The 19,499-nt window shown below is 35.8% G+C and overlaps 1 protein-coding gene across 2 annotated transcripts in view; it reads right to left on the reverse strand.

Moving 5' to 3' along the window:
* arfgef1 (ADP-ribosylation factor guanine nucleotide-exchange factor 1 (brefeldin A-inhibited)) overlaps positions 1-19,499 on the reverse strand; it is a 67,642-nt gene that overhangs the window by 25,753 nt on the left and 22,390 nt on the right. For both annotated transcript variants that reach the window (XM_066720707.1, XM_066720698.1), the window contains exons 2-7: positions 9,275-9,305; positions 7,241-7,397; positions 6,536-6,682; positions 6,100-6,279; positions 1,407-1,683; positions 533-649 (exon numbers count right to left, since the gene is read on the reverse strand). In XM_066720707.1, the coding sequence (XP_066576804.1) occupies positions 533-649; positions 1,407-1,683; positions 6,100-6,279; positions 6,536-6,682; positions 7,241-7,397; positions 9,275-9,305 (909 nt within the window). The remainder of the gene's footprint in view (positions 1-532; positions 650-1,406; positions 1,684-6,099; positions 6,280-6,535; positions 6,683-7,240; positions 7,398-9,274; positions 9,306-19,499) is intronic.

Raw genomic sequence — 19,499 nt, forward strand, 5'->3', positions numbered from 1 at the left:
ACTTTTTCAAAGAAATAAAAACAACCATAATGAACTGGGAATGAATACATGAAAATGCCATTCCGTGCACTGTAGTGGACTGTAGTTTGCTCTGTCAAAACTTTCATATTGTATAATTTCCCTTTGTATGTAGCTCTGGTATAAATTTTCCTAATTACTCAGTTACATTCACTGCAGAATTCTGTTGACTAGCAAACACTCTTGTTTTCTGGGGAACTAGCAGATAAAAATAAATATGATTAATCAAACTGAAAGATATTCTTCTAAATAGCGTAAATAGTGTCTTAAAAGCTGAAATAATGAGATTGACAATATATTAAAGAAATTAGTATACTGTGTTTATTAGGGGTTCTTGCTTAAGAGAACTTGTCCAGTTATTTCTGAACAGGACTATTGTACATTACAAATACCAAAAATAGCATATTCCCCATTTGTAGGTGAGACTGTAGTAGTAGATTTGTAGTAGGACTGTGGTCAAAGAACGTTATTTTATTGACACAGTGGTCTAAGACACATTACATCATAAAATTACCTCCAACCACTGTGTTAACGACTTCCTGCAAAATGCTCTGCACTATTTCTTGAGCCTTTTCCTCATAATTAGGTGTTTCTTCTTCATCAACGACATCCACATCCTGTTTAGATAAACCTAGAAGAATATGGAAATTGGGAATGAGTAATCGGTTTATCAAACAACAGTACACAAATAATTAAATAACGGAACAATTTTAAATCTGAGCAGATGACAAAGAAACCGCTCATCTATATTTTATGGCCTTGCTTAGAATATATTTGATTATAGTGTGACAACTAAACAATCTAATGTTCCTTTCGCACTGGAAAATATACATTTACTGACTTCAACAACTCTGAATAATTCATAGCTTTTGCAAACAAATAATTTAAATGACAACATATACATATCTACTGTTGACTTAAGGTAATTTAGCATTTTCCCCTCTTTTACACATATGTAGGCCCATGTATACAGTTAAATGTAAATGTAAATTAATGTGGCTTTAAAATAAAAATAAAATCACTTCTGCTCTCCACCTCTGCGTCATCTATGACTATATTCTTGTACGGCATTTTATTCTTGTGAAATGCAAATATAGGTGCTGAATAAAATTAAGTTGTCCACCTGTATATAAATCCAGGAGCAGCAGTTTAACAAATTCCAAAAGCTATTCTCAAATTGGCTACCCAGTTACAGTTTTTCTGATGAATATTTCACACTTAAGCAAATGAAAAAGAGCACCACTGCGTGACACTGGCTTACAAGACAGGGTTTTCCGTGCAGGTTTCTGAAGGAGCAATGTGAAATGGAGGTGAGTTAGGGGTGGGGCTTAGCTTCTATAAAACAACTGGGGGAAAAAAACAAACAGCAGAAACAATGAGAGATTTACTCTCGGCCGCAGCTGTGGCCTGGTCAGCCTCTGTCTGCTCGTTCTCTGTGCTGCAGAACTCTGAGCCGTTCTCGGGCTCGGCGTCTTCGTGGGCGCTCTTAAGCGGCTCATTGGCGTGGTGATCTGACAGCCCGTCAGGCTCCTGAGGTAGCTGCTTGACTGGCTGCTCCTTCAGCCGTCTCAGCTGCGGAGAGTCAGGCTCGTGCTGGCTGACAGGGGACTGCTGCAGATGCTGCTGCCTGTGCCGCTCCTTCTCCATTTGCTTCGCCTCCTGAAGCTGGGTGGAGAGAGAAAAAATAATAAAAAATGTAACGAGATAAGAAAACAAAAACATACTTTATAGGGGAGAAGTAGCTGCCTGGAGCACCATTCTAAGAACAAGCCAACAGCAAAACCTATACCTCCTGGATTTCTATAACTGAAGGATGCAACACACACTGCAATCCTCTTGTTTACATAAATTAAAGATGATTAATAGTGGCTTTAAAACTAATTCACTTGTAGGTAATCAGGAAAGCCTAGCTAATTATCATATCACTCTCATGATCTAGACTACATCAAGTCTTTCTGGTGGATCAGTTGTCAACTTTGTATTCATGACAATTTTCACTAAACTAGATATACATTTTATCTTTATTAAGTGCAGGAATACAAATTAAATACAGTTCCTATAAGTCCAGCCATGGGATCTAAGCTCCTTGAAGCCATGTTTCAGTATGGTATTTAAATGAATTTTACAAAATTTCCTGCTGTTTCCATTAACATTTTCCAACTGGCCTGTTGACTGAATCAAATTAAAAACAATGTTGAAAATCCTCCTCTGAGGTGGGTGAAAGGAAGCGATGTTGGGATATATGGAAGCAAAGCCCTTGGTTACATCTATTACACCTTAGAGTGGACTTGAGTAGAGTGTTAGAATTGATCGTAGTAGTGCGTTTTTACCTAAGCAGAAACAATAGTTTATTACATGGAAAGAACACATACTGCACTAAAGTACAAACAGTACAATATTCAAAAACATGAAAATGCCATAAAAATAAAATACTGTCATCATAATAAAGTCATGTTTAAAATTGGAAAATAAAAATATGTCTTTAACTGGGTGTTTAACACTGTACTATCCAGTTTTATGGTTTAAAATCAGTGGCCTTTTTCACCAGTGTACTTTATACATCATTCATATTCAGGTCACTTTGTGCACTTCTTTATTTTACTGGGACAGACTAAATCCAACCAACTAGAAATTAATTCTTCCCTGACCTGGTGGGGTTTCTTTGTGTTCCATCAGTGTCATTTTCATTTTCAAGTGCATTGACGAGTTCATAATTTACTACTATTATTTACCTGTCACATTCATAACAATTTATTAAATCCACTGCTATTTATCAATTACTTTGTAAATTTACTGGGCATATCTCATTTTATGTAATTATAGCTTTAAGTTTTAAAGTAGACTGAATTTCCCTTTAAGGAACTGCCAAAGTTTAAGGTTTACTACAGAGTATGAACCTATTTATTGTTGTATGGAAAGCTTATGCTTCATAACCTGTCCAAGTAATCCAAGTTATTATATGCATTCTTTGTAGTTTATCCTTTCAATCATCTAAAAACACATACTTTAAGTTCTCTCGTTCTCTCTCTCAGAGGGAGAGATATACATTTTAAAAAGTTCTTTAGAATGTTTATTTTTTATGTTCCTATTCCGCAGTTTAACCATTTTTTAAAGAACGACTTTTGAAGAGGTTAATGTGCAACATAAACCTGATGTTCAAGCCTCAAGTCACAGTCTTCCTTAATGGAAAAGCAAGCAAAAACTTCAGGTTTCAAACAAAGCAGTGCAATATTAAAGCTGGGCCATTAAGGTAAAAGTAAAAATTAAAATGGAAAGAAAGGCCATAGATCAAACTGTAGACAATGACACAAACCATCAGACCATATGCTCAAATACTTTGGAAAAAGTGAAACAATGAAGACATCAACCTCACTGACACTAATTACAGAACTGGGTGATGAGTGTAAGCTGATGCTTCTATAATTTCAGAATAAGTAATTTAAAACTTATTTCAAAATAAAATGAGATCCGATCATCATTTTAAAGCATGTTTAATTAATAGAACTGCTTTTCACAGCACATTAGAAAGCTGATGTTAATTCTGAAAACCTAGATTTGGATGTTTTTTTTTCTTCCAATTTCTGGGGCTGGGGGGGCGTTTCTGAATTTGCATAAGCTAAATGTATAGTAAAATATATTTACTGAATAGAGACCAACAGCTGACAAATGTACTGACTATTTGTGTTTACTTCCTTAATGTTAGATTTCTGAGGCTTAATACAGTCAACTTTAATACATTTCCCAAGCTGTTGTCTTTGCATAGTTAAGCAAATGCAGAAAAAGAATATGACATGACATACATGACAGCAATTAGCATCACATTTTTCAATCTTTGCATTTTTATGTGCTGTTTGATGGTGTTAACATTACACTGAGTAATATGTATCAGCAGATACACTACTACAAACTGCCAGGAATACCTTTTAGAGCTGATACACAGAACATTAAACATTTACGAACCACTACAACCACCGGCATTTCTATACATGAAAATATCCCATCTGGTTTAGTTCAAAAGAAGAGAGCAAAGTAAGTTCAGCTAATAATCATGGCAGTTCTATTGGATATCACTGAGATATTGGGAGTGACAAACCAGAGCCTTACTCCTTAGTCTGAGGTTGTGAATATTAATTAAGAAAAGGTCATGAATTCATTCCTAAGCTTTCCCCACTTCAGAGCAGTCTGCCACATTGAATCACTGCCTGATTTCCAGCCCATAAAAATGAAGCATGTTTTCTGCTTAAAGCTCAGTTTTTAACTAGAATAAATGGAAGGTTTTAGCTGATACTTTATCCCAAGCAGACGTTTCCAAAAATGATACGGCTCTAAAATGGACAGTGTTTGGAATACTTTAATGCCAATTTCACTTGTGAGAGGACTTTCGGTTTCTAAGAAGTATTAAAGAGATAGTCAAATTCAAATTATATGTTCAGACTAAGTTAATTGAAAAGCCATGACATGGGAAGATATTATTGGTGTTAATTATGCCCCCCACCCCCACAATCCCAGTACCGTCCTCATGACATTGCAGACTTTCTAGTTTCGTCCTTTTGCACCTAAAAGGAAACCAATGCACATTTTACATTAAACATTAAATGTTGGGCTCTGTAAAGATGTTGCTACAAAATCAAAAATAAATGAATATAAAAAGCTTTGGTTTACTTTCCAGTAGAGGTGTTCACAGGTGTGTTCACTAGCCAGTCTTTCAAAGACTGTTCTGAACCCTCACAGGCTCGTCAGTGCGTTCAGGGAGTGAGAGACGTTATTTGATTGTGTAAACAGAAACTCTTTCACAAAGTTTGAATGGTACATCTCATAATAAATGTAACTAGTATAAAATGTGCTACAGATTTTGTTAATGCCCATTCTATACCTTAATAATATACCCCATATGGAAATGTCATGAAAGCTGCCTGTCATTTGGGATTTAATGTTTGCTTTTGTTAAATTCTCAAGCAACCAAAATTAAAAAGTATATAAATGCAAGATCACTTGACAGCCTTAAGTAAACAGGATCATCATGATTATTATTATTAAGTACAATTCCTTGTGGTATTAGTATCAGCAGTGTTGGAGAGTAATGCAATGCAAGAGTCGCTGTTACTCAAATTTCTACAGTTTAGAAATGTATTCCATTACTTGTGTGAGACAGATATTCCAAATACTGATACTTTGAAAACGGTGTGAGATTACTTTAAAGGATTACTTCCATATAATTTATAAAATAAAGGAAGACGTTTAGGGAAATAGCAAGAATCTATAGGGGTCCCATTGTATTACTAACCATGTTTTTATTTATTTGCAGCTTAGATAAAGAGAGCATGAGTCAGCACCATTGTGTAAGCATGCATAGTGGAGGCTCGCCACAAACACAGCAGTACAGAGGACTTGCATTTTAAAAGATAATCAGACAAGGAGGAATCTGAATGCATAGATGGTTTGTTTCCCATAAGAGGAAAACTAACCATGTAGGATTTTTTGTATAACTGGAAACAATGGTGATATGAAGGAAAAACTTTCAGCCTTGTGGCAGTGAAGAAGCCCGGCCTTCAGTTTGATTTGTAATGTTACAGTTCAAATCAGAATATAAGCTTCAGAACTTGATTTCCTTTTTGATGTACCCTACAGATTGAATAAAAACACTGTCAACATTTTTCCCCAAAAACAATCAATCATCTTTAGACTTGCTATTTCTACCTTTGTTTTAGAGGGGTATGCAATAGGTCATTAAATGGTAGAATATGAATTATGACTGAAACAATGCGTTTCTAACCTTCCCTTTCAGTACAGCCTTTAATTTCCAGTAAGAAGTCCACAAGCACAGCAAGCAACAAAATCAAGCTGGTCAAGGTCTACCATCAGAATGAAGAGTCAAGCCAAAGCTCACATTCCCAACACAACTCAATCAAGCACTTCAATGCATCCTTTACATTTTTACCTGCAGCTCTTTCTTTCTCGATGCCAAAGACCATGTAATCTTGTGATTTGTAAGCTACATTTCAGATTAAATGTGTGAAAACATGAATACATATTTGTTCCCATTTAAAATATTAGAAAAATAAGATAAAGCAAACCACTTACTGCCTGGTTTTCCATTCTTGCAAATATGACATTCAGCATCTGTGTGAGGGTGGCCTTGGCTGTGGTTTGATTGATAAGGTTCTTGCTGGCCAAGTAGATGTTGTAGCATGTTCGCACTGCCTGTAATACCGTTCCCTCATGAATTTCTATCTGCTGGGATGTTACTGCTGTAAGCAAAGCCTAGGAGAGAACAGGAGCCCATTACTTACAAAGATGTATATTTTCACTTGTTTTATCCATTCATATTGCAAGTTCAATCATAATACCATATAAGGATGGTGTGTGATCTGTGCAGAAGATTTTAACAGTTTCATAGTGACTGAAAAACAGTATAATACACTTGATATTTTGTATTGTACACTTGAAGTGATGCATCAGAAAACAGCTTCCTATCTAATCAAAGAGTTGCATCCCAGTAAAGTGCAAGTCAGCAAACCTTAATAATCTGTAGCTGAACACCTTCATCAGTCTGTGGACCCTGAAAACAGCCACATATGGTCTCGATTATCCGGTCAATTAATCTCTTTCCAGGTGTGGTGCTATCTGGGGCACTTCCAGTCAGGTGTCCATAAGCAATCAGTTTCTATAAGATGAAAAGTGGTAAAATAACAAGAGTGATTAATTATCAAACACTTCGATAAAGAACACAAAGTTATTTTGAACAAGAGAAACAGCACAGTCAGAATTGCCTGTATCATCACAACAGGCAAAACACCATATAAAATATTAAACATTCTGGAAAATCTATTTTAAACTAATGCAGTACCAGAGAACTATAACAAATTAAAAAATTCTGTCAGTCAAATATGTGTGTTTTGCACAGCTCAGAATGTAACCCTACATCTATAGATACTATGTAGTTCTTCTCACTTACATACGACCAATGCAATAACAGGAAATCGGAGATGATACAAACTACTTGAAATTACAAGAAAATTATATTTGAATTACAGAATAACATTTCCAGACAAATAAACCCCTTAATATTATTAGCGGTGATAATCTATTCTCTGGAAATGACTGAACACGAATAATATGACGTTCTCTAAACATTGCAGTCTCGGAACCAAAACAAATGGACAGAAATACAAGATGAAACATTGCTGTATTCACAAACCATTTGTTAATCACCAGCACTGACCTGTAAACAGTCTAGAGATGTGCTGACAATGCGGGGACATTTGGACTGACATGCTAACTCAAAAGGCAAGAAGTACTTGTCTGCTTCAATGAAGTTTGCCTTTGATTTGACTGGCGGCAGAGTGCTGGAACCAGCCTTGGTGTCTCCAGGGGGAGGACTAAATAAAAGGAAATATAAAAATAATTATAACAGGAAAGGAAAAACAACAAGACAGATGTGAATGAAAGCAGTCAACCAAAAGTACGATCATGATAAAACACAAGCAGGCTTTGGATTAACCTGTATTATAATGCAGCATGTACTTAAACATCATCTCTTCTTATATAGTATGAAGCTGTAGCACTGAGCTTTTCTCTCTTAACTCATTGTGGGAAGTTAGGCGTGACTATATGCCACATCGTTTCCATGCCCAATATAATTGACTAGTCCCATCCTAATAAGTCAAATCTAAACTTTTTTAACATCTCAAATTATGGTAGAATGATTTTCTTCATGAGCAATAAAGGGAACTACACAAGTATCTATGAGATTATCTGTACTGACTTTTTAGGATGAACCCATAAAATATTACATACACAGTACCCTTTTATTAATGTCTTACACCTATCATGAACAAGACCTCACAGTGTTATTATCTCTGTATATTCATTTTAAACAATGCCTTGTTTTTTTATTATTTAGATTTCTTTGGCCTAGGTTGCATTTTAAACTAACTGGTTCTGGGTGTGTGGTCTCTCAGATTTCCCCAGTAAGCAGACAGAGGCAAACAGAGACATTCAGAGAATGACAGGCAACAATCCCCAATGATGGATCTGCAGATGTCAGAAGCATCAAACCTTGACCAGGCAGGCTCAACTGGGAGCTACTCCTTTACAGCACAGTACACTGTTGGGCGGCTCCTTTTGTAATTAATCTGGACTTTGCTGTGTTTGAGACGGCTATTTATTTCAATTTGCATCAATTGGGATTCAGCCAGCATGTATCAGTGAGACTTTCACCTTCATCCCCACAAGAAATGTTCTAGGTAAAAACCTTTACTGCTTAAAAACATGGAGCTGACAGATATATATTGGGGATAAAATTAAATCTTTAATCAGACTGAAAAGGAGTTCTCATTCAGTAAAACATGTTAAAAAAACGACAAAAAACGATTCCTCTATTGCCCTTGTTTTAAACATACATATCAAATTTTACATAAATATGTAACTAATGACCTTGCTTCAATATTTAATCTTGTATCTTATGAGGCAAAGGCCTGGAATTGTGTACAGATGGAGGAGTGACCCCTACTGAGCAGCCAGCGTCTGTAGTCTGACAGTCTCCTCAGAGGGTCCCCTTGAAAGACATAACCAGGTTTAGTCTAAGCACAATGCCTTGTAGACACACAACCAGGCAAAGCTGTTATAAAAGCCTGGGCCTGTCTCAGATCTAATGAAACTGACTAAAGCAGGAAAGGAAAACAAACTACATTAAGTTTTACACCCACAGTAACAGAGAGGCACAATGCTAATTCATCTCTCTCTCTCTCTCTCTCTCTCTCTCTCTCTCTCTCTGAGGAGGGGTACTTGAAAAATAGATACATGAAAGCAGCAATGCCTTCAGCAAGAGAGGCAAAGATCAAGGAATTAAATAATATGCATGGAAATTTACACCAAGAGTATGTCCAATGCATTCAGAAATGTATTTGTATTGCGAGCAAGCAAGTAACCAGTCAGAGGTGAAAATAATGCAAAGGGTAACAAAAAAATAAATAAACAATTCAAAAACTGAACCAAATTCAAATTAAAATAGTTATTCAGCCTGTTTCTGTTTTATCAACCTTGTCAGATTGACAAAAAGCATGGTTTATTTTGCAGGGGTTCAAAATCACCATGTTGTGTTTTAAAATACTGATACAGTAAAGGATGTGCATATATGTTAAAATAATATATAAAAGAATGTGCAATGTGACTGTTTTTACATAGATCAAGTTTGTTTTTCATTCAGAGAATATAACTCTAACACTGTTCTATTTATTTTTAAATGCTGACTTACTTTAATTTTTCTGTTTCGTCTTTGATTTCCTCTGTGGAAAAAAAAAAAAAAACAGTTAATAGGAGAATATAAGTTCATATGCTTCAGCTTACACATCATATGAAAGCGCATATCATATTAAGAAAGGAAAATGTTAAATGTGTATTGAAACATAATATTCCCATCACATGATTCAGCAGGACACTATTCAAGAAATCAGATAATTTAAGTTTTTATATATTATTTGTATTGTTCACACAGAAATCAGTCCCAAATTATGTTGTTGTCGCTGTAAGCCAGTTGGCCATGTAAGTAGGCCTATAACTGTGAATTATAGAAAACAAAGTTTATTATACTATTTGATGTGTTAATGGCTCCCCTCAAACTGACAACCTAAAAGTGCAGGAGTGATGAAGGCTTAAATATGCTGTGTAACGTTAGGCTCTGTAAGCCGTCTGTGTCGCAGACTAGTCTGCACTGACCAGTTTGCAGCAACTTCCCAACTGCTGAATCCATGACCTATTTGTTTTGCTAACCGATTCCACAAATCACCCCTGACACCTGGCATATTTTTGTAAAATATAGTACATTTTGACCTGGACAGAAAATAAAAGGACATAATACAGCAGTGTCTGAGAAGGAGAAGCAACTTGCACCAACCAAATGGCCTATCGAGAGTTTTGAAGTCTTATAAAAGTTCAATTATTTTATAGCAATTAGACAATACAGCCCTGCCAACATCCATTTACTGGTTACTGCCACTTATCACTAAATAATTGCACTCAACTTTGTATTTCACCAGTAACTATTGTACTGTTCACCTAACAAAAGGAATATGATGGTAAAAAGGTATAACTACTTTCAAGTATAAAATAGTTATTATGAAAACAATACTGAGAGCCAATTTGTGGTGATAAAAGAAAAGAAAAAGGTAGTCTGTTTGAGGCTACACTGTGCTTTGTGTACACTGTGGATTGCCAGTTTGATAAAAGTATAAAAGAGAAGGGGAATATAGGGTCTCAGCTGGTAAAAACAGACATTAACTGTATGAAGCAATTTAACACTTGGCTTTTATTACATAGGTTTCTTTATTTTGGGGGTATAGTTATTCTTCAGGTAATCTGGTTGCAGCTACTTTCTTTTGAATACCAGGGTTAGGATGAAGCAGCTACTTCATGTGCCCCACATAGCAGGCTACGATAACTATGATTGACTGCACTAGAGCAACAAGGATAAAAAGCCTTCAGGGACATAAACAGCATAGAGCTCAGCAGTGAAACCATAAAACGCACAATAATGAATTTGGCCACCACAGAAATCTCCCAAAACTGCCAGAGCTGACTGTCTGCATGTAGGGACGAATTGTTGGACACTAAGCTCCCAAACTCAAATAATCAGATGTTCAAATCGCAAGCCAAGTATTCCTATGGCAGACTAAATCTATCTTCGTTCCAGCCAGTGGTGTTGCAAGAACCTATGGTTTATTATATTGATGGAAATTGATATATATACAAAAAGCTAACTGCAGCAAAATGATTATAATTGTTTTACTGTGAATAATACTAGGCTACAAATACTACTACTACTACTAATAATAATAATGACCTTATCTTACAGAAATGTCCAGGGAATTCATGGCTGAATGGCTATAACATTTTGAATAAAACTTAGGTCGCCTAACACTGCTTTTAACTGTTCTGAGTCAACATATCTACACCAATCCATTGAAAATCTCATTAAAAAATCGTGAAGGGAAAAAGCCATTTGACCCTTGCCTGCTGATTTAAACTAATGTAATTATGTCATACAGTTGTTTGAGAATTACACACGTATTTACAACTGTCTTTTAAAAGGATACATTATGTTGCTTCTCTATATTTTCAGTAATACATTATTTGTACATACTCTTTTGTGATTATATACGTGTGATTATTTCTGATTAAACTTGATTTTCTAAATGCTGACGTTGTGAAGAACTGAAAGAAATAATTCAAGATTCCAGTTGATTTAACTTTATACATTTGTTTCATGAAAACAAATCATGATTTGAACAAATGTGGTACATGGATCATAATTAATACATTGTGTCAAATGTAGTTGAAAGTATTCACTATTCCTACAACTGTATAACTAAATTAAATGTTATTGTGTAACATGAGATTGCTATTCCACACCACTGCCCTGAAGTTAGCTTTGAAAGTTTTTAATATTTGAATTCTTAATTCTCTAAGCCCTAAAAGCAATAGATAACAATTATATTCTGTAATTTTTCTTTTAATTTTGTAACCCTGTAATGTAATCCTCATTTATAAGATGATCTAGTACAAAAATAAGAATTCTAATCTCTGTGGTTCTGAAAAGTATATTCACAAGAGGATCCCAACAGAAAATATTTAAGCAAGCATCTGCAGTATTAGGATTTTTGTTTCAATTCAAATCTTTTAAAACCAAGCACATACTTTATCATGGGACTTCTCAGAGATCAAAACTAAGCATCATCTACACAATAGTTAATAATGCAGAAAGGAACGAAGTGTATTTAAGAGAAAAGCTGTGTGGTGTAAAATCACCCTGGATAAGGGTGTCTGCTAAGAAATATTATTCAGAGTAGTTCAGTACGTCAGAAACAATAACTCATTTACCAATTTATACAATGCTGGACTCAAAATATAAGTACATCAAGATACAGATAAGGAGATACAGAGTACAAGATTTGTATTTCATCTCAATTGATGTACATTTCTACATTGTAACAACAATCCATTTCATGTATCCAAAGACAGAAAAATATTTTGTATTTTAGTTCTACAAAATGTATGTAGGACATACCAAGCAATACACAGGCCTTTCTATCTAGGCATAACATATCACTTTCACTTGATTTATAATTTTTCTGTGTAGGGGTATGTTCTTGTCAAGTTTATATGACAATTGAAATGTGGAATGTTTCAACAAAACAAAAACATTTATAGTTTATGTACTTGGGAGTGTTTGTGTTCTGTTCTGAACATTTTAGATGAAATTAGATCCATATACAATTTATTTATTGGAGCATTAAATGGAAATGAAAAATGTGGGCTACCAAAATCTGTGGTGGGCTACCATAGTTTACCTTTTGGTAGCCCACTGGACTACCACACATAGAAGTGATTTGTCCACCGCTGAAAGCTAATGTAAGAATTGTGTATGCATCCAAAACTTGGGTGGAAAATTGTGTAAGAATTACTGAACAGTCCCCATTATCTAAGGGCTTCACTCTAACTGTTCTGTGTACTCTTGGGACTTGGTATACAAACTCTCTGGACCTTGAATTATGTTACGGTTTGTATAAAAAAATGTCAATGCAGGTTGCTTACAATACAGGATGTGCTAGGATTTGGTTAAATTTATCTCAAAAAGGCTAAATTGTTATTAGATTTGGAAAGCAACCTTTTAGAGATACGCAAAATTCCAGTCCTTGCAACCATGGCAACACTGCAATTCATCTCAATTTAAGGCACTGCATTGTGTTCTTTCCATATTACCAGACAGAATTTGCGCTCAGCTAAACTTTTATCAGACAAACTTCACTTGCTTCAATGTGATTTACATAAAAATAGTAAATGCCAATTTTCATTGCAAAATTAAGAAATTACCAGGTCAATATCAGGTCAATGTTCTGATTTGCTTGCTATAGAGCAGGAAATGGAACCAATTTCATAATAACATCATCTTTGTGGCTGACATGAAGGCACAGAAGCTTGAACTCTTGGCAGCAGAAGGAGAAAAAAAAAAAAAAAAAAACAAGAGGAAAATCTTTCCTGAGGTAATGCCCTGCATCACCTCACCTAGTTTAACTCCAGCACACAAAGACCTGCCATGACCCGGGCCCCTGGGGAGTGCACTCCGTTTTGGTCTTCTGATCAGGCATTAATGTCCACTCACTGGCCCACTTTACATTGAGTACTAGGTCAGCATTCAAAAATACAGCACATCAATTTCAATTTGTGAGGCAGCTCAGTTATTGAAGAGTGCAAGCATTATTTATTTTTTAATTACGATGATATATTTTGTAAACCAAAACTCCACATAGCTTTGGGTTAGTTTTCTCATGAGACCTGAATTTATAATGCAGTAGGTTTGCATGGTGTAACCCTTTAGTTGCCAAGCCCTATCTGAATGACTAGAACAGAGTTGTTTCTAATTACAAATGTCTTCAGTGAAAACAAATGACTGTATGGAACACATCTGAGAACTTTCTAAAAGCAGAATAATGCTGGATAAAATACTGGATACAACACACTAGGCAAGCAAGCTGCGAAAGGACAACAGGGCTGCTAAAATAACAGTTTCAACAGTAACACTAAAACTTATGTTTTGGAGAGCTCTATTTTATTAAAGTCTAAACTGACAACAAAACATTTTATCTGGATTAAAAAAATAATAATAATAAATAAGCAAAAACTGTCGGCAATATTACAAACGTCAACAGTTCAGAATAAATTCTACCTTCCCACTCTTTCTGCAGTGGAAGCAGAATTCTAAACCTTTACATGCTATGGTATGAGTAAATAATCACCATTATTAATATGTAATACAGATCAGGGGAAGACCTGGTCCTTTTGAGCCACAATCCAGATCACCCTTAATTGTACATTAATTTAGATTAATTAGGGGAAACTACAATAATCTGGCAATATTCACTGCAGTAATTTGGAGATGCTCTGGAAATAAAATGTTAAAATACCTTTAAACTACATTGAGGAAAAATTATATGGAGCAGATAGTATTTTCTTTAAATTATAGACCAGAGTACAAGGCTATATTTTTCTATTCCTAAACTTCATACATATAGCATGTCCCTTGTACAGTTGTGTGACTGAACTACACAGTAAATGAGAGGGGTTTTGTGAGAAATACTTTCTTCCGATTTCAGATTAAGTGTTATGTGGTAAACTAGAAAAGCATTTCATGCATGTTTCACTGCACATCTTACACAGTGCATTTAACTAAACAGTTTATGTACTTAATGTTAAGGAGGATATAGTCATTTACTCAGCTTGAGTGATCCCATTGCAGGTTACCCCTTCTCACCCAGAGTATATAAAAGAAAGATAAAATCACATTTATTTATGTAACATACATTCTTCTCTTCGGCTTCTGTGTGTACAGTGAGTAGGCCTGAGCAGTCATGTGGAATTGTGGAATCAAACAAGCAGTTCCACAGTGCGTTTCAGGTAATTGATGCAGTGACGTTTTAATTACCGCTACCAAAAAAACTAAAACATCTATTAAGGCTGTCAAGAAGGCAGCATAAATTTGCCAAAACATAATCGATCAAAATGCAAAATTTGCAGTTAAACTGAAAAATTAAAGGAAAATATATTGTGTTCTTGAAACAATGTACTACCATTTGTTGTAATTTTCTCCTTTGAAAATCCTTATTATTAAACACAAGGGGGGAGAAGGTAAAACCCTCAGGGGATTACTGTATACTAGGCCCATTCAGGCTAAGATCTGCACAAAAACTGAAAGGCATAATATTAAGAGAAAAGCACGGTTAGTTGAAAAACCTTGATGAAAGATTTATTAGCCATTGTTAATAAATAAAATATTTAGTTTGCGGAGAGCACAGGTCCAACTCAAGAGTCACAAGGAAAGTGACTGTTGTGTAGTGCTCCGAGCTTAATATACAACACATCTTAAAACTGGACAGTTCACAATTCAGACCCCGGTGTGAATTCATATATTTCAGGTTGAGGTTTGTAAGTAGAACTGTAAGAGTATATCACCACGTCTGCTGGTATTTCTAATTGCAACTAGTAAAGTTGCCTTCAATAAGCACTCATTTTACCACCATTAAGAAGGGAAGGTAAATGTAATCATCCTCATGAGTCATTCAAAGGGGAAACAATGCATGCGAAATGCGTAGTTGAACTAAACACTGCCAGTAACACACAAGATAAGATATCGTGCAAAACCACATCTCTTTTGTTCATAAACAGGTTCTTTTTGGAAAGTAAATCAATGGCAAGCTGGATTCTTTTGTGATATTTGTACCACAAATCCGTAAACATAGCAGATAGTAATCAGAACAATCTACTAGGAAGTACAATAGTGATGTTGATTTGCTGGTCAGGATCTAAACGTGTCCTGCAAACCTGCTGTGGCACCAAGACCTCAACATCTTCTATTCTAATCACTGTTCATTTCCTTTCTTTGAAAAATGGAGAATGATAAAAATAACTCATAAAAGTTTGTTCATATTTTCTTTATTGTTTGGACATTGCAAAGTACTGATGAAAGCTTAATCTCTGAAACGCGTGCTGCTATTGTCTTCACTTTAGCACTTTTGAGCACTTGAACTAGCACTTTAGACCAGATTCCACAAATAAATAAAATGTGGTGTCAATGAATAAATGTTTTGTTGACATGTTTCTTTCTACATACAGTGTGCAAACAGGATTTTCCCCTCTCTTCATCCTATTGTTCCTCCACGAACCTGTAATACAGGATTAACATTTTGTTGCTTCTGACATTACAAAGTAGCCATACTCCATGAACCTCTGTGACAGTTCAACACTATTGTTGTCACGATACCAAAATATTGGTACCGGTACTGGTACGGGTACCAAGTCATGAATTTCGATACTCAATACTTTTCTAAACTTTTCCTAAAAAGGGGGAAACACTGTCTAATGCCATTATTGTGCTTTATTTCAAACCTGGACATCGTTTAGTTGCCATCTCTAATCTCTAAACAAAATAACCAAACTGCTTAACAAGATGAATCTGTGTCTCTATTTCACACTCTCAGAGTGTTTGCATCCCACAGCTCGCGGTTTTCAGTGCAGAACTGTGCTTCACGAACACAACCGAGCATCTCTGAATTTATGTGCAGAACTGCACTTCACAAACGCGATCACTCTTTCTGCGCAGCTCTTATTACACTCAATCTATACCGTTTACACACCAACAGCCCTATGTCACTGCTGTCAGTGTTCTTCTTAAAGAGACAGATGCCTGTTAGATAGATCAAATAGTTATTCGCATTTTTTTTTAAATGCTGGTATAGTACCGTTTTCAAAACTCTAGCACCACTGTACTTTTTCAGTACCGGTATACACTCACCTAAAGGATTATTAGGAACACCATACTAATACTGTGTTTGACCCCCTTTCGCCTTCAGAACTGCCTTAATTCTACGTGGCATTGATTCAACAAGGTGCTGAAAGCATTCTTTAGAAATGTTGGCCCATATTGATAGGATAGCATCTTGCAGTTGATGGAGATTTGTGGGATGCACATCCAGGGCACGAAGCTCCCGTTCCACCACATCCCAAAGATGCTCTATTGGGTTGAGATCTGGTGACTGTGGGGGCCAGTTTAGTACAGTGAACTCATTGTCATGTTCAAGAAACCAATTTGAAATGATTCGACCTTTGTGACATGGTGCATTATCCTGCTGGAAGTAGCCATCAGAGGATGGGTACATGGTGGTCATAAAGGGATGGACATGGTCAGAAACAATGCTCAGGTAGGCCGTGGCATTTAAACGATACCCAATTGGCACTAAGGGGCCTAAAGTGTGCCAAGAAAACATCCCCCACACCATTACACCACCACCACCATCCTGCACAGTGGTAACAAGGCATGATGGATCCATGTTCTCATTCTGTTTACGCCAAATTCTGACTCTACCATCTGAATGTCTCAACAGAAATCGAGACTCATCAGACCAGGCAACATTTTTCCAGTCTTCAACTGTCCAATTTTGGTGAGCTTGTGCAAATTGTAACCTCTTTTTCCTATTTGTAGTGGAGATGAGTGGTACCCGGTGGGGTCTTCTGCTGTTGTAGCCCATCCGCCTCAAGGTTGTACGTGTTGTGGCTTCACAAATGCTTTGCTGCATACCTCGGTTGTAACGAGTGGTTATTTCAGTCAAAGTTGCTCTTCTATCAGCTTGAATCAGTCGGCCCATTCTCCTCTGACCTCTAGCATCAACAAGGCATTTTCGCCCACAGGACTGCCGCATACTGGATGTTTTTCCTTTTTCACACCATTCTTTGTAAACCCTAGAAATGGTTGTGCTTGAAAATCCCAGTAACTGAGCAGATTGTGAAATACTCAGACCGGCCCGTCTGGCACCAACAACCATGCCACGCTCAAAATTGCTTAAATCACCTTTCTTTCCCATTCAGACATTCAGTTTGGAGTTCAGGAGATTGTCTTGACCAGGACCACACCCCTAAATGCATTGAAGCAACTGCCATGTGATTGGTTGGTTAGATAATTGCATTAATGAGAAATTGAACAGGTGTTCCTAATAATCCTTTATGTGAGTGTATTGTGCAACACTATCTAACACTATGTGGTGATTTAATAAGACCAAAATGTGTGCATAGATCAACCTGTAGTCAGCGAATACATAGAGCAACCTGTAACCTATCAGCATAGAGAAGTCAGTTAATTTAGTGTTCCTCCCTGATTTCTAGACAGTGAGTATAATTTACAAAAATAAATAAATATATGAAGAGAATTTCAAATATACAATTACTAACAAACACACACAAAGCAGGAACCAGGGAAACGCCAAACATCTGGTGTAAAACTGAAAGCCCTAAATTTGATTTCTTCTCCATTTCTAAAAGTCTAATGTCGATGGCACTAGAGCCACTGTTAGTGTGTAAAACCATATTCTCCTCTATTGCTGTGACAGATTCCATTTTGTTGAGAGAAGCGTTAAAATTGGATTGTGTCATAATTAGAACCTGTTTTGTCCCTTAACTAGACTGTGACAGAATCATATTGAATAGCTTTCATCTGAAGTTAAAACTGGAATACTCAGTACCACAGACACAAATATTCTTGACTTGTGGGTTTCTTGCTATGCCAGCTTTCTATAATCATACATTATAATGATACCAAAAATCCTCTTAAAATTCCATCTGTGGTTTTGTTTAAACACTCCTGAGCATACCAATTAAACCAATATAAGATCATAAAAAGAGTAATTATACAGTACAGTATCGTTTTCATAAAATCCATTCAATTTTCAGTTACAAAGTTTTAAACAACAATTGGTAGGATAGACTTACAAAATTCTAACTATCACAATGTGAGATATAGTGAGCGTATTGCCATTACTCTTGGGTGTTATTTATATCAAGTGATCATTATGAAAAGATCAGACTCAAAGATGGAGAGTAAGACCATGTCATCAAATCACTCCAGGCTATAAGTTAACAATAGTTAAAATAAATACATACAATAATAGTCACATAACCTACTTAGATGAGGCTCAGTTAGTGTTTCACAGACAGTGATACATTATCTGTCGGTGCATGTTTTAGCTGATTTATAATTAACAAAACACTGAATTATTCTTTTCTAAATGACAAAATGTCCAGCAAATGAACTTGGTAATGTTGTTATACATGCATATAATACTATATTAACTACTGCTGAATGTCTAGGTTAGATTACAAAAGACAGGTTCTATGTGGGGGATCCAGAAGTATTGATATATTATTATGAATCTTATTTCACAAGAAAAAAACATGTTAACAAAAGTGGTGATTTTAATACAAGTAATGAGAAGAAAAAGAACAGTTTGGCCAGTAAAACTCTGCCAGGTAAACATTTACTCCTCCTTTTTAGCATGTGATAATCAAATGAGAAGAAGGTGAGCCAATTGCTCCCCCCTCCTTCACCTGTTGGGTCTCTCATATTACAGTAGAAAACTAAAAACAACTCTTAACCTACCTGATACCCGTGAAATCAGGTCTTTCATCATGCCTATGAGCTTCTAAAGCATGCCTCAATATTTGATGTAACCTCAAATTATAACCGCTTTAGGTACCATTCTCTATTATAAAAAAAAATATATATATATATTGTTATGTAATGTAATGTACATATATGTAATGTGGAGTACAGTTAAGTGACCTACTAACAGTGAATGGCCAAAGTTCTCCCAAGGATATTATTGTGTACTGAAAAGAATACTATTCCTTTTGTCCTGAAACACAATAGCCTTGAAATGTAACATTCCTGACAGTTCAATGCCTCCTATCTTTCCATCTTGTTAAAAAATAATCCAAAGATCTAGGTTATCCTAAACTGTTAGTCTCACGGTGCTATAAGGAAAACTATACATATTCCCAAATGTATGCAATTAATGTTGGCTATATATTGCCAAAAACTTTGATCTATACAGAAGGTACATATACTATCCAGGACTTCCCTGTAGTCACCTGACAGAAAG

This window comes from Amia ocellicauda, chromosome 2, assembly GCF_036373705.1.
Source record: "Amia ocellicauda isolate fAmiCal2 chromosome 2, fAmiCal2.hap1, whole genome shotgun sequence".
NCBI classification, from domain to species: Eukaryota; Metazoa; Chordata; class Actinopteri; order Amiiformes; family Amiidae; genus Amia; species Amia ocellicauda.